This window comes from Toxotes jaculatrix, chromosome 12 (assembly GCF_017976425.1).
Source record: "Toxotes jaculatrix isolate fToxJac2 chromosome 12, fToxJac2.pri, whole genome shotgun sequence".
Classification (NCBI taxonomy): Eukaryota; Metazoa; Chordata; class Actinopteri; family Toxotidae; genus Toxotes; species Toxotes jaculatrix.
The window spans coordinates 19,997,741-20,020,943 of record NC_054405.1 but is presented as its reverse complement, the minus strand read 5'-3'; the positions used below and the strand labels follow the sequence as shown (position 1 = coordinate 20,020,943).

General features: G+C 42.1%; 1 protein-coding gene across 3 annotated transcripts; it reads right to left on the bottom strand.

Annotated features, from left to right (window-relative positions):
• Window positions 1–1,987: 1,987 nt before the first annotated feature.
• Window positions 1,988–22,942, bottom strand: ssh2b (slingshot protein phosphatase 2b). 3 transcript variants are annotated; one of them, XM_041051516.1, is made up of 16 exons: window positions 22,724–22,942; window positions 17,421–17,464; window positions 9,471–9,583; window positions 9,262–9,326; window positions 9,060–9,181; window positions 8,902–8,967; window positions 8,721–8,786; window positions 8,317–8,511; window positions 8,064–8,157; window positions 7,746–7,874; window positions 7,418–7,464; window positions 7,020–7,166; window positions 6,609–6,809; window positions 5,431–6,478; window positions 3,664–4,956; window positions 1,988–3,469 (listed from the first exon to the last, which is right to left on the bottom strand). In XM_041051516.1, the coding sequence occupies exons 1-16, from the start codon at window positions 22,784–22,786 to the stop codon at window positions 3,449–3,451; spliced, it is 3,714 nt and encodes a 1,237-aa protein (XP_040907450.1). In that variant the 5' UTR covers window positions 22,787–22,942; the 3' UTR covers window positions 1,988–3,448. The 3 variants fall into 3 exon arrangements, with proteins under 3 accessions (XP_040907450.1, XP_040907449.1, XP_040907451.1); XM_041051515.1 differs by having other exon boundaries at window positions 1,988–4,956; XM_041051517.1 differs by lacking the exons at window positions 17,421–17,464; window positions 22,724–22,942 and adding an exon at window positions 11,268–11,347 and having other exon boundaries at window positions 1,988–4,956.
• Between the last annotated feature and the right edge of the window lie 261 nt (window positions 22,943–23,203).

Below are 23,203 nucleotides of genomic sequence, written 5' to 3'. Positions count from 1 at the left end.
TTACAGGGGGCCTGCGCGTCCCCGAGGGTTAGTGTCACCACCGGTGGGCTCTGATAGAAGAACTGTTACTTTAACAGGTAAATAAACGCACACAGGTGACCTGATGGTGCCTTCAAGTGCTGCTCGTTGACTCCTGAAACCAAGGATTTCTTTCTTTTCTTTTCTTTTTTTTTTTGGTGCACAAGGCGATGATCAGATGATCAGAGCAAAAGGAAAAAAAATGCTGTTACAGTGTTCACCAAAGAGCACCTGTAGATGGGGGAAAGCAGCTTGCTAGGTAAACTAAAATGAATTCATGAGAGTATAAAAAGGATTTCAAACTGTTGAGTTTGTGGCATCTAGGTTTACAGTTTATACATATTTCTCTATACTTACATTTCACTTTACCCACATATAGCTCAGCACAACAACTCACTCATAACAAAATAACCTAAAAAACATAAACTGTTAGATTCTACATGCAATACAAAGCATGTGTGTGCAAGGTTTTCCCTTGTCAAATGTGAAACAACTGCATTTGAGTAAATGTAATTGTCTTAAACATTTGTTCAACTGTCTGACAATTAAAAAAAAAAATAAATAAAAATCTTTAATTTCAACAATGAGCAACTCATTTGAGTTCAGAACTGAGGAAGCAAGTCCAGTTGCTTTTTGATAGCTTTTGGAAATACCATGACCTGGATGACCGAGAAACTAATAACCATAATGAGTGTTGACTATTAGACACAAAACATACCTGAACACCTGGAAGGCATGCTGAGGCTGGGTGGGGTTGTGTCCCTTTCTTGTTGTTGATCGCCCATACTCACAAAATAAAGTTTTACTCCATCAGAGCTCTCCTGCATCCAGGTGTTGGGATGGGGCCTAAAGATAAAAAAAGACAAAATCAGATCAATGATCTTGCGACATGATTGCTGTATTCACTGGCTTTTATTATTTTTTATGCCACAGGAAATCTTTGCTTAATGTCCGATGTGGTGGTGAACAAAGAAATTAGTGACTTTAGTTGCTGCTGGAGACCCAGAGAGCAGGCAGTGACAGCAATGTTTGACTAGTAAGAACAGGACACTGTACCAAAATAGCAAATATGTCAATGTCCTTGGGCTTGATGACTGTAGTCAGTGTTTCCCCTTAATTATGCATCACAGCAAGAGTCCCTGAAGAAAACCCTTTATAAAAGCTAAGCTGCACAGTTAGTAACATACAATGAGTCTTTGGCGAGAAATATAACATGTTTCTCTTCTATAATTGTGATTTTAGATGTGCCCACAGGTGTGTTATACAAAATTCAGGTCACAGTAAAAAGGAAAACAGTTTCACTTAATTACTCTGATGCCATTTTATGCATGTTACTGTGGTTTTGGAGTTATACATTTAAGATGTATTAACCCACACAACAAACCTTACATACATCATTACTGAGAGTTTTGCAAATCTTAGACTTACTTTTGCATGCATTATTTCATTTGCAACAAAATTATTTATTGTAATTGGATAATTTTGACAATTTACAGAAACAGACACTAACAACTTACCATGAAGTTTCGCCTACAGTTTTCTATTTTAACAGTTTTCACAAAAACTACTTTATACCAAAGAAAGAGTCCCAGAGGAAAACTGTAGATGATCTGTTCTGTGGATGATCAACAGTAAGCAGCATATAAACTCTGGAAAGAGATTTTCTATCTTAACCTTTTCAATTTCCCTTTTCGTTGTTGTTACCAAGCTTCAAATGTCACCAAACTTAAAGCGGTAAAGTAACAGAGTAAATACTCACCTGAAGAATGAAAAACACCTGAGGTTCTGGGAAATTGAGATGGACATTTTCCAGTATGTGGACTGCTCAGCATATAAAATAACAGCAAACATGTCTAAATAACATCAAAACCTTGGCTATAATGTTGAAAACTAAACACAAACTGTCATCTATTCATTAAATTAGGACTGAAAAGTACATTACTGTACACAAACTCCCAACAAAACTGACTCTAAATAATTTCCATTGTTTAATGGTCACAGTTGAAGCACATGATATAAAAGAATATTTACACTGATAGTTTAAAATAAAGGGAAAAAAAATCAGTTTTTAACAATACACACACATACCCAACAGCTGCTACTACCTAAGCATGCTCCCCAAAAGTAGCAACCACGCATTAAAAAAAAAAAAAACACTAAAAATTAAGCCACATTTAAAATTAAAAAGGGAGTAAAGTGCATGTATGACAGACCTCTCTGTACAGACATTTCTGATAGACTGCAGAGAAGCTTCACTTGCCAGTCACAGGCACACTCCTAAAAAGTGTACGAAAGAGAATAACAATCAATTTAAAAAAAAGAAAAAAGAAAAGAATGTACACACCCACATGGTAAAGTTGTGCTACACAGTCGCACTCACACACGGACACAAACCAGATATAAAAACATGTACAGTTCCTAAAATGTCAACACTTACAATATAGACCTTTACATCCCAAAGAGAACATAGCTAAAAACCCAACCCTCTAGCCTAACCTTTCTTCCACACAGTAATACATACAAAAAAACATCTAGTCTGAGTGGCATCAGAACTGTGAGAGGACAAGAGAGAGACGAGTTCGCTTCAGTTTATCAAGTAGTGAAATTGAAATTCTTTCTGATTGAGACGGACATTCCAGGAATCCAGAGCCTGACATTGGTGCAGGTCAGATTTGGTTCAGACATACTGAGGTATTGTGTAGTCAAAGCAAACATAAAATAAACAGCATGCCTCTTGTCTTTGCAATTTGTTTCAGTAAACTGCTGCACAACTACGCAACCACTTTCCACTGACATTCCCGTCACCAGCTCTGGACACATCTTTCTTTGGGGATAAAACATTAAGCCGTGGTGTCTGTAGTTCAACCTGAGCTTTTGTGTGTTTTCGATGAGCTGCTGCTAGCACGACCTGTGCCATCAAATCAGTCTCAAACAGCAGAAGTGGCTTTGAGCGGTGTTTTTTTCTGTTTGTATTTCTGCCAAATTAATCAAGGTTTTATCTTCAAATGATCGTTTTTGAAGGTTTGAGAAGTGAGAGAGTCTGTTCGAGTGTTGAACTGATGTTGGGCGGATTAATTTACCTTCAGATTGTACCAGAAGAACAGCTGTGGCATTTTCTTGGTAGCTACCCAGCACAACTAGCAAATATTGATGAAGAGACATGAAAGCACAAGAGGAGGAAAACACATGCTACATTCCACCTAACATTAGGTCGAACTATTCAGTCAACCAACAGCGATCAAGTAAATATCAAGTTGATGATGGAGAAACCAGCAATGATGTGAACACTGAGTATGTGCAGGCTCAGGCATATTAACATTTGAAACAAGTTACCCAAATACATCTGGATGATTGTTTTTGCTGCTTAACCAGAACCTTCATAGCCTTGTCACTGCTCTCGCACTGAGACAAACACCTCGTGTCACAGATTTCACAGAGGCTCTTGGCGGATCTGCAGGGAAAAACAGAACTACTAAACATATCCTTTAAGGCAAGAGGCATTGTTGTGTTTTGCTGAATAAATCCAACATATGCACATCATCTCCATATCTCACACGTGCACATTATCTCTGTCTCTCTCTTTCACACACATACACACACACAGACACACAGTGAGGGTTACATGGTGTGGTAAAGGGTACTAACAGTTCTTTTCTTAAGCCGCCTCAGTGGGTGAGTCCTTCCATATTGCTGCCTTGTTGTCATAAGTGTCGGCCCAGGCGAATGCAGAGAATCTTGGCTAGCGTTAGCGACTTTTCCTCTCTGTGGACTCTGATTTGATGGAGAGATTCCGGGTGAGGTTTTCCCAGCTTCAGCTTCATCTGGCTGCTGGTCTGCTGCAGATGGAGAGTCGTGGACCCGCTGCTTCTTGGACTCATCACTAATTGCGTGGACTGGAGGTTCTGCTGCTGGCAGAGACACAGAGGAGCGGCTGAGCTCCCAGTCACTCAGGTCATTGGCGAGCAGCTCCAGACAGCCCAGTTTGGCCAGAGAGGCTGACCGCTTCATCAGGGATGGAGGGGTCAGCCCTGCCTGGCGAATCCTGGCTTCCACCTCTCTGACCCTCTTATGGATGCTGCTACCTCGCTTCTGAGTGGTCCTAGCACTGAAGCCAAAAACCTGGTCCACACACCTGGTCTTGCAGGCTCCGCCCGCGCTCACCTGCTGCAGGAAGGCACCCAGCTCACACAAAGTTTCCCATGTCTCCCTCATTATAATGTCACTATGGGGTCCCTCTGTGGAGAAATCCCAGTCTGTGGCTGACTCAAGCTCTGTCACGCCCTCCAGACACAGGAAGTTCACAGAGGCAAAGGGAGACTGGGCAAAGTGGTGGAAAGGAGAAGAGGTAGAGAGCAATCTAGTATCAGCAGGCTGGAGTTTGTGTCCTTTTGTGCTTCCGTCATTATTTCCTAGCACCTCCATCTCTACTACATCACAACTCTCCCTTTTAACTGGTCGAAACTTCCCATCATCCTCCTCTTGCTCCTCCTGCACAGTGCTAACTACGGACACCTGCGAGCAAACTGATGCATCTTGAAAATGAGATACTGATGCAGGATGGACGCCGGGCAAACGCCGCTGAGAGCAGGAGGTACTCCCAGAGAAGGACGGTGGGGATGAGGAGGGTGATGGAGTGTCATGCTCCTGTTTCATTCTTTGCTCCAGCTGTCGTGTGACGCGCCGCACAGACCCCCTCGTCCAATCGCTGTAGAGACGAGCAGGAGCTGCCTCTTCCTCTGCTTTGTTTGCCGATTCCTCTTTTACATTCTCTGCTTCCTTCTGTGATGAAACATTTCTATCCTCTATTTCCTGCCTCGAATTCCTCACGTCCTGGTCCTGAGAGCAATGAGGCTCTGGCTGACTAAGGGGGGCAAGAGGTGAAGTCTCGGTATGCACTGCAGACTTCAGTCCTGTGACCTGCACAGGAACAGTCATTTCCTAAAAAGAAAAGGCAGACAATATAAAAGACGATTCTGTTTAAATGCCAAATAAAACTGTTAGTATATCCATAAAGTTGTTCATGGGACCTAAAGTAAAACAGATTCAGTTGTGACAAATACTATGTGTCGAACATTCTACCTTTAAGCCACCAGGTGGTGCCCTTGAACTCAAGAACTCAAAAGCTAAACTGTTGGCACAAATAAATTTAACTGCCGTGGGTTCAATGCACATCCAAATATCCTAACATTTTATCTAAGAATTATTTTGACAGTCTATACTACATTACATTGGACATTCTACATAACCATAACCTTAAAAAAAAGACAAACATCCACAGCCTTATCTCCATCCTAAACACCAAAACTGAGACCTTCCTCAGAGCATGAGAAGAGCCCCAGAAGTGCTCTGAAGGAGGGTAAAGTTAGTTTTGGAACTAACTTTGGTTTGTTTTACGACAAGCAGTAGTCTTACCTTTCTTTTCTCTTCCTCCTTCCCCTCACTAGTGGAAACGTCCTGACGCAGTGGTTGCTGTTCCTTGGCACAACTCTTCGGATGGGCTGACTGCTGCACTGCAGCACAGTGAGTTTTACCATCTTGACTCATTCCCTTGAACTTTTCCCTGGCACTGAAAAAGTTAATGTGATCTGCACTGTGGCCGAACAACACCTCATTGTCTTGTGGAATGGCACTGATAAAATCACTAGTGAAGGGAGGCTGGGCTGCTAAACCGTCCAAAGACAGGCCACACATCTGTTGGTCACAGTCTGGTTTTTTGACAGGCACTGGTGCAGACAGACATTGGGGTCCGGCGAATTGTGTGCTTGGTGTTTGTGTTGTCATGGGCTCAGGCACTGACACTAGCATAGGTTTTGTCACAGGCAGAGAGCAGGACAATACCTGTGGTTTGATAACTTCATCCACGCAGGCTGGAGTTGGGGATGGAGCAGGGGAGAGGGGAAGGTGGTGAAGGGATGGAGGCGGGTGAGGCAGGCCCACCAAAACACTCTGTGCAACAGTCACCATGTCTGTCTTTTGAGGTTCGGGCACCACCGTGGCAGCCCTTGGCAGGGAGAGAGGAGGTGATGAGGGCTGCTCCTCGGTGTCACATAAGCCATTGGAAAGTGGAGGCGATAACGGAGACACAGGGCCAGCTGTGGATTCAGGACAAGGGGGATCCAGGTGGTTGCCGCAGCCTACAGCAGAATGAGCCTCCAGGCTTTGAGTGTGAGCATCACTTGATAGAGGCGCCACTCTCTCTAAGGATAAAGAGCTGAGCTGATTGGTCTGGATGCCAGTATCTGGCTGGCTAGGGGAGTGTGTTGCTTTGCCAGTGCTGGCTGAAGTTCCCAGTGATTCCAGCAGTTCTTTTACAGAGGGACCAGGCGTGGTGCTGGCCTGGTTATGGGGGTCTGAGCGACCCAGGCTGTGAGGTTGGGCGTAGGATTTAGACAGTGGCTCATGGTGCTCGGAGAGGTCACTGTCAGAGTGAGAACGCCACAGTTTGTTGTGCCTCTGCTTGCTGCAGAAGAAGATGACAAACAGGTAGAAATAAACACGTAAACAAAAAAATGTAGGCTCTGTTTTCATCATTCTACGCCCAGAAATACACATGAAAACTTGTGTGTGTGTGTGTGTGTTTATGTGGGTACCTGGCCAGCAGGATGCCCTGATACTCCTCCAGCTGTCTCATAAAAGAGGGGTTAGGTTTGGTCACAGCTCGACGCTCCTTGACATAATCAAAGGCTTTTTTCAAATCCCAGCCGTACTCCTTCATGGCATATGCTATCACTGTGGCTGCAGAGCGACTTATACCCATTTTACAGTGCACCAGACACTTGGACCCAGCTTTCCTGGTGTAGATATAAAGAATCAAACATACATGTCAACCCATCATTGTCTGCTGTTCTATACGGCAGAAGACCTGATTGAGTTTTTCAGAAGCTAACTCCTACTAAAAACATAAAGAAAAGGCAAAGAGGAAGAAAATGTTTTGCTGTAACAAGACAAGGAGATCAGCGAGAAAAGAAAAAAAGCAGAACATGCAGTCATCTGAGACTCACTTGGCTCTAGATATAAACTTGTAGGTGTCATTCCAATAGGCAAGCAGGTCAGTGGCCTCCTCGTCGTAAACGCGGATGTTGTGGTACTCAAACACACCAGGGAAGAAGTTATCAATCTCCCTCGTTACATTCAGGATGTACTGAACTCTGAGTGAGAATGAGACACAAACGAGAGGAAAGAACAGAAGATGAGAGAGGTGATTGGATGTGCATCCAAAGTGTTATACTGAGCCTGTTTGGATAATAACAGATTGAAGAATTATTACATTTTTTTGTGCATTTAATTTAATTCTAACAAAATGATTGCTACGGTCTTATCACATAATACTTTGTTTTCATTGACTTCACTACAGCTTGTGCTGTGTAGTGGGTTTTGTTGCTTTTGTCCCCCTCCTTACCCGCTCTTCTGCAACTCCTCCAAATTGGATGCATTCCACTCAGATCCCTGTAGGAAACAAAAGCAATCCTCAGACTTGTTCAGAGACTTCCACTGAGCTTTTCATAATGCTTAAATCCTGTGGCAAGACATGCCTGATATGCAATGTGCACCCCAATGTGCACTCCAAACCAAACAAGAACAAAGTACCTTAAAATTGGGAGCCACAGACAGTCTGACGTAGAACCAATGTTCATACACTTAAAAATAATGATAAATCATTAACATCTAGAACTGAGATTTTAATTAATTTGTGATCTAGCAGTTCTGGCATTTCAGAGTCAACCTACCAAAAAGACATGATCAAAGATCTCTGTAGGACTGTCCATCTGGCCCAGGATGACAATCATCTCATTGTCGATGAACTCCTTGAACTCTCGCAGGTTGCATGTCATGTGCATTTCTAGCTCTGTTCGGATCTACAGGGCGCATCCAGGCAGCAAACAGGCAAACACACAGACAGAACCTTAAAACAGCACATCTGAACCTAAAACTCAAAACGCCTTTTTTTTTCTTCAAATTCCTTTTGGGACAGACCCAATTTGTGGCAAAAACTGACTGAATTCTTTATAAATTTCAGTGAGTGCAACCTCAAAGCACTGACTCACCTCTTTGCAGGTGACATTCTCAAGGTCTTTCTGCATCATGATCTCCCTCAAACTGGTTTTGATTTGACGCTCTGTCAGCTCTCTTTCTGTGGGTCTGCGAAAACACAGCGACATTGAAATACAATATTTGAAGTAAGTGCAAATTCGCTTCAGTCTTCAATATGAAGGAGACTTATGACCAAACTATATGGTACCTATGGGTATCACAGTCAAATTTTAGGAGGAAGAAAATAAATCTGATCTGGATACTTACACATCAGAGAAGAGGACGGGTGAATCGGCACGGTGCGACTGCACATCCTGCATGGCGTTCCACTCGTTGATGCGTGCCTGGTCGGAGGAGACCCTGCTTTGATAGTAGCTAACCCAGGTGAGGAACAAGCTGCCTGGGAAATAGTTGTGACAACGAGCCACCTCGCATGCTTTATGGAGCGACTGGAGGGCCGACCTGTGAGAGGGTAAGTGAGAGTGAAAAATGAGATTGAGAGACTGGAGCTGGAGGGCAGAGAGTTTGATATCATGACATAAAAAGGCTTTTAAATAAATGGCACAAATTGGATACCAAGAAGAACACTTGCTAACAATAGATATAGACAATAGATAAAGATATAGATATCCATTTCTACTAGCTTGTGTGGTTAAAGCAGTGTGACTCACCACATGGCCTGCACAGACACAGGCTTGAAAACATGCACTCTGTTATCAGTTGACACACTGAAACCCCTGGGAGCAAGAAGAGCGGGAACATAAAGGATAAAAAAGACACTGTTACCAATCTTGGTGTTGTGCTAAGTGTTTGCTCTGTGATTAAAATATAATGTGTTGTAAGTTTTCTTACCCATCTCCATCCAGATGTATCAACGTGTCACTCCATAAGGGTAAAACCAGACCTACAGAACATGAACTGGGAGAGGAAAAGAGAAATCACGTTTCATCGTTATGCACACTCATCAAAACAGGCAGGCACCTATTAGCTTGCGTATATTACTGTCTCACCTATCAACAGGACTGAAATCCATCCCCAGCACCACGCTCTCTTCCGTGTCCTGACGACCGTTAGTTGAGACCACCACCATGTAGCGGGTGACGTGAGAGTGGGCGCTCTCCAAACGCACCGCCTGGAACAGGAAAAATGTGGTTGTTTGACAAGCTGAAGAACGAATTTTGTGTACATGTTTGTGTTACGGTGCGTACCCACCAGTTTGATGTTGTCCTCTGGTCTGAGGAGAGTGAACATGGTTTGTAGGTGCTGCTGGATGTCTCCTGGTAAGATGAGAATGATAAAACACAGGACACTTTGATTAGTGTCAAAAAGTGCAGTTATACATAAATGACACCTTATTTCCCAAAAGCACGGCTGATGCAATAAAACAGCTCAATGATCTTGAGGAAGACCTTTCACCTCACCTGCATGTTTGCTGCGCAGCTGTGAAAAGCGAGAGGCAGAAGAAGGGGAGGAGCCATTTCCTCGAGGTAAGAAGAGAGCAGCTCCTTTAACTGTCAGGAAACTTTCGCTGATGCTGAACAGACAGAGAGAAAAACAAAGTGAGTGATATCCATTCATAAACAGCAATAAAACTTGATTAATCATGTAGATAATGTGCACATCTTTTGGTAATCGATTAATCGTTTCAGTCATTTTTCAAGTGCATTCCCTGCTTCTCAAATGTGAGAAGAATTTCTGTATTTCTCTTTTACGTTATAGTAAAGTCAATATCTTTTGGTATTTCACCATTGGTCCCAAAAAACAAGTACAATAAAGATATTAAACTTGGCTCTTGGAAACTGTGATGGAATTTTTCACTATTTTCTTTATTGTCCAACTGTATGTGGCAGCAACTTTTGTTCTTCAGCATGAAAGCATCTGGGGAATAACGAGTATGAGGGGTTTTGTCATATAAAAGTTGAAGGTATCTCAATAATGGTGATTTAATCTTATGTTTTCTTAGAAAACACACAGGATATCCTGAACAAACATCAAACACAAAACAATAATGGAAAGATTTATGTGCCTTTATGAGCTCAAGACATTTAATGGTGCTATTTGCAACAAACACCAGATGGTCCCAATAACGTGCTGGCTTAACTTAACTGCACATTTTCATAAAATGACAGGAGGCACAACAGACAAAGACATATTGCGTTACAGAAGGGGGAAAAAATTATCCACCAATTTAACCGATCACTTCTCTCCATAACATGAACCTTCCCCTTTCTCAAACCACCAGACCTGCAGTTTTTATCTTTGTACTCTACAGGCAATTACAACTGGCCTTTGCTTAAATGTTAGTTCTTTAAGGCACAAAACTGAACAAGTACCGGGAATGAAATTGGCAACTCCAGCTAAGCTACTTTACAACAGAATTATGTAACAGACTTAAAATGCCCAATGCATTCCTTTGATTTTGACATTGCTCTGACGTTTTCTGAATCCCAGCTGAAAGCGCAGCAAACAACTATTACACCCAACGTTGAACAAGGGGATTAAATTCGCACCAAAGTGGAAGACTCATTGTGTTTTGTAACAGTGGGGTGAATGCAGATTCATCAGTGATCCCTGACCGTTCAAATCCACGTCTTACTCACAATCAGATTCCTTAATACAATTTGTTAAACAAAATAATCACATAAAATGGAATGTCAGCAAGCACAAATTGTCCCCCCACAGAAACTCTTTACTTTCAAGTGAAAAAACCTGGACGCCCTCCCAGTCAACAGGGACTGCGCACAACAAACACTGGAAACACTGGCAGGAAATGGGAAAACCACTTACTGCCCACATGCCAATATAAGAAGCACAGATAGATGCATTTTAGAAGAAGATCCTCTGTCCTAGATCCTGCGAGAGAGGACAGAGGCTGACAGCTGAGTTTGCACTTCCTCACCAAGTGTAAATGCACACAAACAGTAGACAGATGTCTTACACGAGTGCGAATAATGGGCAAGTGGAGACAAACGATGCCTTGACTTGACTGATCAAACACATGAATTGCCAGTAAATGCCAGTGTCATTTCCAGCGTTTGCCCTCTGAAGACATTCGGCTGTCAAGACTAATCACATTCTCTGATTCATGAACAGTCTGTCTCAGGTACAGCGTGTGCCTTTCTGCTGTGCCCCACTCAAGATGCATTTCAGGCACATCTAAAACGGAACTAGGAGGAGGTGCAGTGCATGTGAGCAGATGAGTATGGCATCTGGCAGACATTTCACAAGGAGCGAGGGGAAGGAAACATCTTCCTCCGGCCACTGCCTCTGCTGTCATATCCTTCCCATTAAGTCACCCTGGGAAAACCACATGCCTTTGTCATCTCCGATCGCTGTAGCCAAACATGGGAGAGCAGGGCAAAGGAAAACATAAACTCTGTCAGGACAGGACATATAGGGATTTTCCAAGAAAGCGTCATGTCAAAAAAATCTGTCCAACCACTCACTGATATTATACAAATTGAATTAGACTCTAGTAGCCTATATTAGACATCCCACTAATGGCCTCAAGATGTTGCTGTAATTCATAGTTAAATACTTCTAACACAGAAAGCCTGAGGCTCTGAACACAATGTCTTCGATAAACTTACAGCTGATAAATTTCCCCCTGAGAGATCACGGAGTTCTCGGTGAAATAAGGTCTCATCTTCGCCCCGCAGCAGACGCAGCAGCAGTCGGCTGACGAGCTCCGCGGCGCGGTCACAACACCGGGAGGCATCGCTGCTCCGGTGGCGGGGAAGAGGGCGCACAGAAGCGGGCTGTAGTTGACGACCGTCGCTGCTGTAGTGTGGAGTGTGGGTCGCTCCGCTTTGCCAAGGTAGTCGCGAACACGCAGATGTTCTGGTGAAATTTCTCACTTATTCATTTTAATGCACATCACGACTTCGCAGATTTAGGGAATTATCCGTCAACACGAGAGCGCTATAATTTAATATTCAGAAACGGCAGATACAGACATTTTCAGCACAAGCTGTTTGAAGAGCAGGTGCCACATAACATCTGTTCAGTGTCAGTGCTTCATAGTCTGCAGCAGGCTGCGGTAAATCCTGCCGCTGAAGGGGAGGAGACATCCGCGGTCCAATGGGTGAAAACAGCCGTCTGTCCAAAGCTGTATGGGGGATAATTAGTGCCACAGTGAGGGCTGGTCAACAGCACGACTTAGAGACAACTTCTGTTGAGGACCACTGATTACTTTTGAAAAACAGTTTTATGACTATCCATGGCCGCGTTAACCTCTTAGGGGGCCGTAGTGCAAAAATGTGTACGGAGCAGTTTCATTCCCCAAGAATCCATCCAGTACTTGAGAGCCAAACTGATTAGTTGATTAATTAACTGATCAATCAATTAACTGGTCCCAGCTTGGACCTGAATATGTGAATATTTGCTAGTTTTCTAAGATATATAATAATTATAATTATAATTATATCTATAACGATGGAAATGTTTTGCTATGTTTTACAGTGAAGATTCAATCGATTACAAAATAAAAAAAATAAAAAAAATAAAAAATAAAACGCATTGCAGCTCCATCTTAGAGGCGGTTTTGGAGCTTACTAAGATGCTTACTTTCATAAAAAAAAGTAAAGTGTTAGCTTTTCATTGAAGGAAACTGCGGTTGATTGTATCAGTCACATTAAGAGTTAGCTCTGTCACAGCTCCTGAATGCTCATTTAGTTCCCCCTTTTTTTAATCCCATGTTGACCGCTTGAACTCAGATATTCAAAGTTGTGCAACTGCTGTATAATTTATTCATCTAAATCATTTTTCTTTGCAGTATTTATTCAACAGGCCACAGCTTTCCAGCCCGATTCAAATGAAACTATAAAAACTGACAAGATCACAAGACATAGATACTGTTTTTAGGGTTTTCTGGTTATGGACTAGTGTCATTTTTGTCACAAGCACCTGGCCCGACTGACAATCTTCTCTCTTCTTGTGGTGACAACAGCATCAAAAACCTGGTACTTGGAACCTGGATCACATTTGTGTTGTCTGAGCTCTGCTGCTGGAGGAAGGGTGACAAAGTTGTGTAACCAACTCTAGGAAGGTAGCCTTTAGGGAAAATTCTCACTGGAGTCAGCGACACCTGACACCTAATGTTCTGCTGCTTCCAGCAACAGCACAACAACAACAACAACACAACAACAACGGAAAAAGGTTTGAGAAATCAGACAGGCGACATCAGGCGACCCGTGAACTGGGGGAGAAACTTGACCTCAGACTGTTATGCTGCTTGTTGATTCCTCATGGTTTCAATTTATGGGATAGATTACAAACTGAGGGTAAATGCGAGGCCACCGCCTGACTGCCAATTCATATGACAGGATAAACAACAACTGCAGCGGTGTTTTTCTTTTGGGTCCATCTGTGATCTGTGTAATATTGCATAAGTGTGCATGTGTTTTTGGTAGACTTATATACTGCCCTTGACGCTCCTTGATCAAGCAGCCAGGAGGAATGATTCAGTCACAAGATGAAGTGGGTTGGACTGATCAATGATGTTACAGGCTTTGACCACCTCTCAGCAATCTATACGAGCAGAAGATGTTTATTGATTCATCTGTTGAGTCACAGGTGGTTTAATATATCAAAGTATGGACATCGGATAGTGTAACAGTACTGTCAAGCATTAAGTGGAAACACTGAGACAGAGAGATATACAGCACAAGGTCAAGAGTTTGGTGCAAGCATACTGTAAATCATTACAGCAGACAAAGCTTACACTAATGAGACTTAAATACCCATTAGGGGGTTTTCATCAATGACTGATAACAGCTGCTTAATCTGGCAGTTATCCAATCAAAACCTCAGCTTCCTGTTCAACTCTCCCACCACAGCTCTCCTTTCATGTCATAAGGTTGCTTTCTCTTCCTCTGATAGGCTTTCTTCTCACATTAACTCCCAAAAATCTCTTCCATCTCCCTACTGGGTCTCATCAGTTATGAAAATATTTGTTACATCTTTTGTGAAGGCATTGTAGGTCCAGCCAGGAACCATTATGGGCCATAATTCTGGCCTGGTAGCCCACGGACCCTCAGCAACTGACATATTTCTGTGTATTTCGGGTTCCGTCTTACTCTTATCTCATTTGTCTGCTGAAATTCACACCGTCCAATGACAAGCAGTAAAGGCTAGCATGTGGTTGTTACATACACAGACACTGGACACTGCTCTGTTGCTCTTATGTTTCCACGTATACAAACACACCCAGTCACCTTAGTGATCAGAACACATATATAATACAGTACACCCAAGGTTCACTCTTTCCTTTACTTATTGATCTGAGGCGCACCCACACACACTGCCTAAGCCTATACCAGCCGACAGAGGCAGGGTACACCCTGGACAGGGCGTCAGTCAGTCACAGGATGGACATACAAAGAGAAGCAATCGCGCACACATTCACACCTACAGGCAATTTAAGAGTCGCCAGTTGACCGAACCTGTATGATCCTGGACTGTGGGAGAAAAGAGGAGCACCAGGCACCAAGAGAACATGCGAACCCAGAACCTTCTGAACAGAGCTGTGAGGCGACAGCACTAACTAAAGCATGCCCTGCCATCCAAGATTACAACAGAGTGAGTTGAAAGGATTTACCACATTGTCTTCAAATGTAACTGGAAGGCAAATGAAAATGTGTTGGAAAAAAAAAACAGAATAAATTAAACCAGTGTCCTTCTTATTCAAGTCATGATTCCCCTTTTTTCCATCTGACTGAAGATTTATACAGATTATGAAAGACCAGAAACATCTTTCAACTGAAGCACACTAAGAAATTCCTCTTTCTCCCTCTGGTTTGCCTTCTGTAGTCCTCCAGTGACGTTGCTGCTTTAGCTGATGTCACTATCCCGCTGATGTCAGTGACTTTAATCAGCAGGACTGCAGTGGGCCCTGCTTACGCAGACAGATACACTGCACCACTAAAGCCTTACTCCAGTCTGAATGAATGTTGCTACCTGTGTCAGGGAAGAGTCGTGCAGCAGCTGCTGACGTCTACAGCACGACAGGCAGCCTCAAAGACGTCAGCAGTGTGGGTAAAAACCTGCTCCAAAGATTTTGGGAACATTCATTCAGAAATTCAGTGTGTGGGCTCACTTTCACTGAATTGGTTTTGTTTCTTTGCAGAACACCTAAGTTCCCACCCTGTGTCTCTTTATCTCTTTCTATATGTTACATGTGTGTCAAAAACATTTCAAAGTCCTGTCTTTTCTCTCTCTTCCTGTAAAATATGAAACTATATTTGACTGATCATGGACTAAGGGGTGGATACATAAATAGATGCAATCAGCTGTGATTTGGGATGAGGTGCTAACCCCTACCATCACATTAAACCAGCGCAATATCATAGTAGGAGGTACATGTTTGGATTATAGCTGGTAAAAACTCTGCTTACATTTCAGAAGGATGTTGTTAAAGCAAGTGCACCCTGTCCACGTATTCAGTTCCACTATATGACAATACAGAAGCTAAAGACACTCTAACTTCCCTGTCACTGTAACATCAAAAGCAAAACATGAAACTGCATTAAGAGAAAGAGACAACACTGAAAGAACTGAGTAATAATTGCAACAATCCCAGTATAAACTAAGTACCATTACTGGCACAGGCTGATTTACTGCTACACATCATGACCTTTCTCATGACTTTTCTCTACATCACCAGCAGATACGGTGTATTTGTCCATACAGCTGACAAATGGCTTTCATATGATGTATGAAATCTGTAACTGTGGAGATTATTAGGTCAGACATTTGCTTGACAACAAATATGTGATGTGATGTTTTGGTCAGTGGTCATTTCCTGTGATGCTCTCATATTATAAGATGGTAATCGCCAACAAAGTGTTGAACAAATAAAATTTGCTCTATGATTCATTACTTCCTGTACACTGCTGGTGGCAGCTACAATAAAGTATGTGGATCTGCACTTTGTCTTGTCTTGCATCATTAACTGCTATCTAGTAAGGTAAATGAAAATGCTGGTAATCTATTAGGTAATGTCTTGAAATCAATTTCCATCCTAGAAAGTGAGTGAGCCACTACCCACAGCAATAAGACTGACTAGCAGCACACTGACAGCTAGTTCAATCAACGGTACACGAACCAGTCTAGCAACACTCCACCATGCAGATGACAAACAAATCTCAACAATATTTCCCGGCCTCCGCAGCCTGGTATAATCCAGGATAATACACAGAGCTCCACATATAAGTATATAAGGAATTCAAAGACGTTTGTGGCTATTCACAAGACAAATCTGAGACAAATCTCAGCTCCTCAATGGGAACTTCATATTCGTACACTGGTATGTATGAAAAAGGAAAAAGAAATGTAATGGCGTATCCATACAAGTAGCCAGGCCATGGTGTTACATATTCCATAACTGAGTTTAACAATATGCAGTCAGATCAAGCAATGAGAGGACCCATGATTACCACTGAAAATGTCACATTTACCCACACACGTGTGGCTGTATGAAAGGAGTGCATTAAGGTCAATGGTCAAATTAGCTTTGGACTTTAAAAACAGCATACTGAAAATAATATTAGTTTAAACCTAATGACATTTGATACACACACACACACACACACACACACACAACCCTGCTATGTGTATATAGATTTCACTCCCAGCTGCACAAATACAGACAGTCCTCTCAGTTTGATGGCACAGAGCTCCAGTGAGCAGACAGACACAGAGGCACTCTGACTTTGGGAGTGGCTACCAATCGGGCCCCTGGATCAGCACTGCAGCTCCCCTGACCCACATACCCAGAGCTGACTCACAGGGAACCTTCTGCCCTCTAATGGACAGTCAGCAAACCACAGTTAATTATCTCACCCATGAGAGGACGTCGGAATTTCATCTGTTACCAAAAGGACCAAATAAAACAAAGGGGAAAATAAGAGTGTGAAAGTAAGAGTCTTAGCACAGCTAAGGTTCACTGGTATCATAAGCATCAAGAACAAATAAACACAGTAGGCAATGGAAGAAAATTGCTGATCACTGGTAGACTATAACCAGTTGCAAATGTGCTTGAGTAAAACAGGATAAACCAGATCCCCAACTCCACTTCAATGCTCGAGGCAACAAGGGATACCACAGGATTGTGACACTACAATACCACAGCAGCTCTTTGTCAAGACACAACATTAAAAGAAGACAGTCCTGCAGGCTTCAACACATGTAATGATTATTCATCGGTGCTTCTCCAGACAAATTCTATTTCCTGTATCCAGTCAGATCAGGGGTCAGCAGCAGCCACATTAGAGGCCCTAAGTTTTAATCTGAGACTGAGGCCACAAATGGGAAAGATGATAACACTTTGAGACAGAGCGGGTCAGTCTGAACAATATCAGTCAATATCTTACCTCCTCGGCTGAGAGCGGCGGTCATCCTCCCCACTACCGGACTCCTAGAGAGATAATATGAGAAAATTACATTTAATAACGCAGAGGTTCAGAACAACATTAGATAGTCAGCAACTGAGCTAGAGACAGACAGAGGAACAGCATAAGATTAAAATCAATACAACATTATATGGATGTTAATCTCTTTCAATAATTGCTGCAAAGATGAGTCAATTAATTGATTAGGCGATCAAAAGAAAATTCACCTTCAACTATTTCAAAAATTGATTAATTATGAAGTTATTTTTCAAGTACAAGGCATTTGATGGCTGCAACTTGTTTTACAAATTTTTAGTGCAAAGGCCATCTTCAAACCAAACAAGGAGTGAGAGAAAATGTAAAGGATTTAAATCCCACTGTCCTTTGTGGAGTAAAACAAAGAGCATTGTGTTTATTTCAATATTCTCTCTCTCTCTCTCTCTCTCTCTCTCTCTCTCTCTCTCTCTCTCTCTCTCACACACACACACACACACACTCTCACACTCTCACACACACACACACACACACACACACACACACACACACACACACACACACACACACACACACACACACACACACACACACACACACACATGCACATAGAACCACAAACACATTAAAAGTGCAAGTAGCATCCAACGTGGTATTCAGTACTGCCTGAGCAGAGAGACAGCAGGGAGAGCAGAGTTCAGCTTCAACTCAATTTACACACTCTCCAGGAAAATGACCTCAGTCTGTTTTTAAGGTGTGGCCAGTCAGAGAAAAACACATTCACACACAAAAACAAGCAAGTTGATGAGGAAGAGAGACAAAGAGAAAAACTAAAATCAGCAAATGGTGGAATATTTTGCGTTGCTGAATGGGAAAGCTAAGGATTAGTGGCAGATAAACACCTGGCACTTATCTTGTAATGCCTGGTACTTATCTTGTTTACACTGTATGTAGGCTTAACTAGCCTTAACAACATTACAAAACCATTAACAACTTCATAATGGGTAGAAATGGATTATAGGCTGATGCCACATTGAGCACAGGCAAAAAGATGAACTCTTGCGGGGCTAGCTCAGTGTGTTTGCTCTGACTGATGCTGGGTGATGTGGATGGAAAATCATGACAGTATTTTTTTCTTATCTGTGAAAGCAAAACATTGCTTGATACGGCCAATGCAAATTTTGTGCAGTGTATCTGTCTATTTAGTTTCCAGTCAAAGTGTAAGGTAGTAAAGAACTGGTTGGTTCTGGCTTAAGTAAGTTTGCTGAAGTAAAATAGGGAAGGATCTATATGCCAGAATTTACTGCCGGGTCTTATGACACTGTTGCAGATCCAGTTCAATGTAATATATGCAATGGGACGTCCTCACCCACTCTCAGCAGCAGTATCCAAAGCAGGTGTACTCTGTGGGTTCTCAGGATCAGCACAACAACAAATATTTAAAACAGATCCTGAGGATTACTGAACACCTCATGTAAAGTATGTGTCACTGGAACCAATGTGGACAGAGTCTATAACTGCAACCTGCTTAGCACTAAATGCTGGGAGGTTGTGTATTTGAAGGCTTGAAGGCTTATGAAGATAATAACTTTTAAATGCTTTATTTATATTGGGTTATATTGCTCTTCATGGTGAATGACAATTGTAATGACAAGTTTTGAATGAACACAAAGCATCTGTTTGTGCACATGAAGTAACATTAAGAATGAGTAAGTCAATATCTCTCTGAAAAATAATCAAATAAAATATTTTTTTAATTTGTAAACTACATAGTGAGGTTTTTTTTTAGTTCACTTGATTAGACAAACTTTCAGCCATTGTTCTATGTCAGTGTGTCCTACCATCTGACATGTCACCCGGCCTTTGTTTGGATGGGAAAACACAGAGGTTTTGCATATGAAAATTAGGATTTTTCCAAAGCTTATGGAAATGTTTAGCCTAAACAAGCAGCCTGGGCAGGGTTGTGCAGGACTGGAGACAAGTCTGTGCTGCACTGGGTATCACCTAGAGTCACCAAGTTAAAACTAATAAAAACTTTTCCCCTAAAGGCTAAATAAATATGTCCAAGTGTGTATAGCACAGTATGTGTATTTTCACTGCAAACACTCTTATTGTGAAGCAGATGCACACCAGTGAGTCTGGACGGGTTCAACATGAGGTTCAAGTAAATATGGTGGGGGGACAAAAAAAAAAAAAAAAAAAGCAGACATCTCATGTAAAACATTACACAAGAATTCACACACACACACACACACACACACACACACACACACACACACACACACACACACACACACACACACACGACAGCAAGACAGGAAACCAGACATATGTCTGTGCAATGCGTTATCACTCACTGTTCGTGTGAGCGGGTTGCAACTTGAAAGCATATTTCCACAAGAAAATGCTTCACATCCTTCGCCACCTCTGCCTGCCTCACCTTGCTAAATTACACATATGCATATCTTCTTCCTCTACTTTTACAGCTCATACTCCTGTTGAGATGAAAGACTCTCCGGCTCACTATCACACCTCTAAAACACATCATTTAAAGGAAACTGGAGCTCTACTCTGAGCTTGCATGACTCTCACACTTCTTGCAACTGATTGCTCAATGTTACGATCTAAATATTGTTGTTGCATCTACTCTTGTATATATTTTGAGTTGTCAAGGATGACAGTCAGAACAAATTACCTAGCAAGACAGTTATTATTATACTCACAGAACCTGTTTCACTCTGAGAATGCAAAACTTGTGAAGGACAGGGTCCCTTTGGTGCACTGGAAACATGATTTTGACTGAAAATATTACACTGGTAATTTGTCTCAGATGTTCAAAGCTAAGACTTTCCAGAATTAACACTAACACTAATCTTTATGTTATGCGTTTCACTCAAAAAATTAACATTGTGTAATTAATGATTATTAGATTTTCTTAAACCCTTAAATATTAAACAAAGATCAGCCTTAAAAATCCTGTATCAGTCAGTTATTTCTTCCTTAAACACCGCATTACAATAAATATCGTAATTTAAAATAAACCTTGATACTGGATTTAATCCATATTGACCACACTACCTAATCAACCAGCACTGGGAAATAAAGTATAACAACATTTATCACATAAAATCACACTGACTGCTCCTCTCTGACAAAGAACAGGATGCCTGAAGGCACTCTGTCAACAATGCACACAGCATACTACAGCTCACACAGGAAATGTATGAAGTTGTGTGAGCCAGACAGAAAACGATACTGAATGGGAAACAGGGTAAACTTGTACTATATATCACTTCCTCACTCTCTTGCTGGTTGTCTGGTGGAGTTCCCTGCTTCAATAGAAACAAGATGAGCCGAGAGAACAGCAACAGGAAAACCACCTACTCCTCTGCTTTGCATGGAAACACTCTTGCTTTGCCTTCACTACACATACACACACGTTTTTCCATCACCTCAGAAGACATTACCCTGGCTTACATTTATTTCCTGGTGACTTGCCCCAACCCTAACCATCAGGCTAGGCGAGAAAACAAATTCAATTACAAAAAACAAACAAAAAAAAAAAACATTGCACAACAACAGTGATAAACTGATAATTAATGAGAGATGTATCTATTCTGCATTTAGGTCAATCCTTATTTGTAAAAATCACTTCATAAGACTATTGCAATAAGCTTACAAAGCTGACGCGTAGGCCCAGAAGAAGGAAAAAGGCCAAAAAACAAACAAACAAACAAACACACCCACACCCACACACACACACAAACAAACACATGGTTGTAAATGTAAAAATGAGTGACCGTGAGGAGAGTCAGATGTCCATACAAGAGGAAATTGTGCTGAAGAGAGGTCAAACAACATCAGTGATTTGGAAATGGTTTGGATTTCTAAAGCTGGATAAACAGCAGAGTGATATCCGTTGCAGGCTATGCAGGTGACCTGTGCAGACGAAGACAGGAAACACAACAAACCTTCTACACCATTTGAAAAGGTACCATCCCGCCAGTAATCAGAAAAACTGCCATCCCAAGCACTTGAACTATCACTCATGTCTGCTTTTTCAGTCATTATCCCACATGATAAGAGGTCAAAGAGTATATTTCATGTAAGTGGCACATAAAAGGAAATAGAACTGGTCCTACAAGTGTGCAGTAGTCAGTATGTGTAGTATAGCATTGGTCTTCTGTGTCATTTTTATTTAAAACCATTGTCACTGAAAAATAAGTGACTATTTAGAACAGTAATAACAAACTTTTATTTGATTAGTTTGAATTCAACCCTAAACCCTTGAACTTCAGACTAAAAGGTGCTCTGTGGAGTTTTCTTGTGCACAAACAAGTTAAATGTTGATAATTATCTACATTGGTTGAACAATATGAGAAAAAAAAAATATTGCAGTAATAATTTTGCCATGCTGTCCACCTAACCATAACCATTGCTATCCTAACCCTTGCCATAACGTTAAACCGAGTCTTCAGCCTAATAGTTATGGGGACTTGTTTTTTGACCCAGCAGGATGTCGAGTTCCCACCATGACACTGTGTAAACAGATTTATGTCCCCACAACATGAGTAATACAAGTGTACACAGGCGCACACACAGACAGGAAGAGAAAGGCAGGCAGGTAGACACATGTAGACAAGGACCAACAGATGGGGAGGAGACAGACAAAGAGAAAGACACGTCCACAACCTTGTTTACAAACCAAGACAGCGCACAACAATAATGCAAGCGCAAATACCTGCATTCATGAGTGTCACAAGACACTTATTGTGAGCGGAAGTGCATGAAACAACTCGGCAACTAAAAACCACTAGATACCCAGCAGTTCAATTTGCTGTGGCACAAACGAACAGGAAACAATTTGCGCCACACTATCGATAAAGTGTGGAGTTGCTCTTCAATGTAAAGTACTGAACCTTTGAACTGGCGGAAATTTGTAAACAGGAACCATGTCAACAGTGGAGAGCAATAAAAAAACAGACATGGAAACCGTGCCTTGCTCCTAAGCTAACGATGCTAACGGCGTTGTCTCTTCAAACAGCAGAAACCAAACATTTTGAAGCAGGTTAACTTGGCAGCGACTCTGAGACTGTAACTGAAAAACGATGAGCAGCTATATCTCACGCATGCGCAGGAGTACAAAGGCAAGGCACTTTATGACAGAAAGCAGCCGATAAAAAAGACAGCGGAAATGAAGTCCCAAATCGCTTTCGACAGCAAAGAGATTTGAGTTTGGTGGTCGTGGCGGCAGCGGCAGTGGAGGAGGGTTCAATAAAGGCGGCTCTTACCGAAACGCAGGGGCTGGAGCTGGTGCTGGGGGTCGGTGAACGCTGCACGGTAACCAGCGCCATTCAGCGACCGGGAAGCGGACACCTGAGAGAAAGCGACACCGGCGAGACGAGCATAATTGTTTTGAGGGGCAGAAAACCCAGCTGAACCCGGGCTCCTGGTCTACTCTCGTTTCCCCTGTCTCTTTCTCTCTGGTCGTAGACTATTTGACTACTCCCCGGCTGTTTCCTCTGTCAGTGCCTTATGCGCATGCGCAACTGTCCTTAGCTTGTCAATCCTGATTAACCATATGTGTGCTGGACATAAACAAAGCAGCCATGAGCCGTGTCTGTCAGTCAAACAATGAGCCTGCTGCTACTGTTTAATGTTGAGTTATATTAGAAGATGAATAAATTATGTCTATTAAATCTGTCGTCAGTCAAACAGCCAATCACATTCTGAAACTTTAGATCTTAAAGAGATACTCCAGAACTTTACCT

What these genes read in the sequence shown, in the direction of transcription:
- ssh2b (XM_041051515.1), bottom strand. Translation starts at nt 22,786, where the DNA reads ATGGCGCTGGTTACCGTGCAGCGTTCACCGACCCCCAGCACCAGCTCC. An exon ending in CGCCGCTCTCAGCCGAGGAG is followed by an intron (nt 9,584 to 17,420) that starts GTAAGATATTGA and finishes CTGTCTGTTCAG; the next exon opens with CATCAGCGAAAGTTTCCTGA. An exon ending in TCTTTGATCATGTCTTTTTG is followed by an intron (nt 7,465 to 7,745) that starts GTAGGTTGACTC and finishes TGTTTCCTACAG; the next exon opens with GGATCTGAGTGGAATGCATC.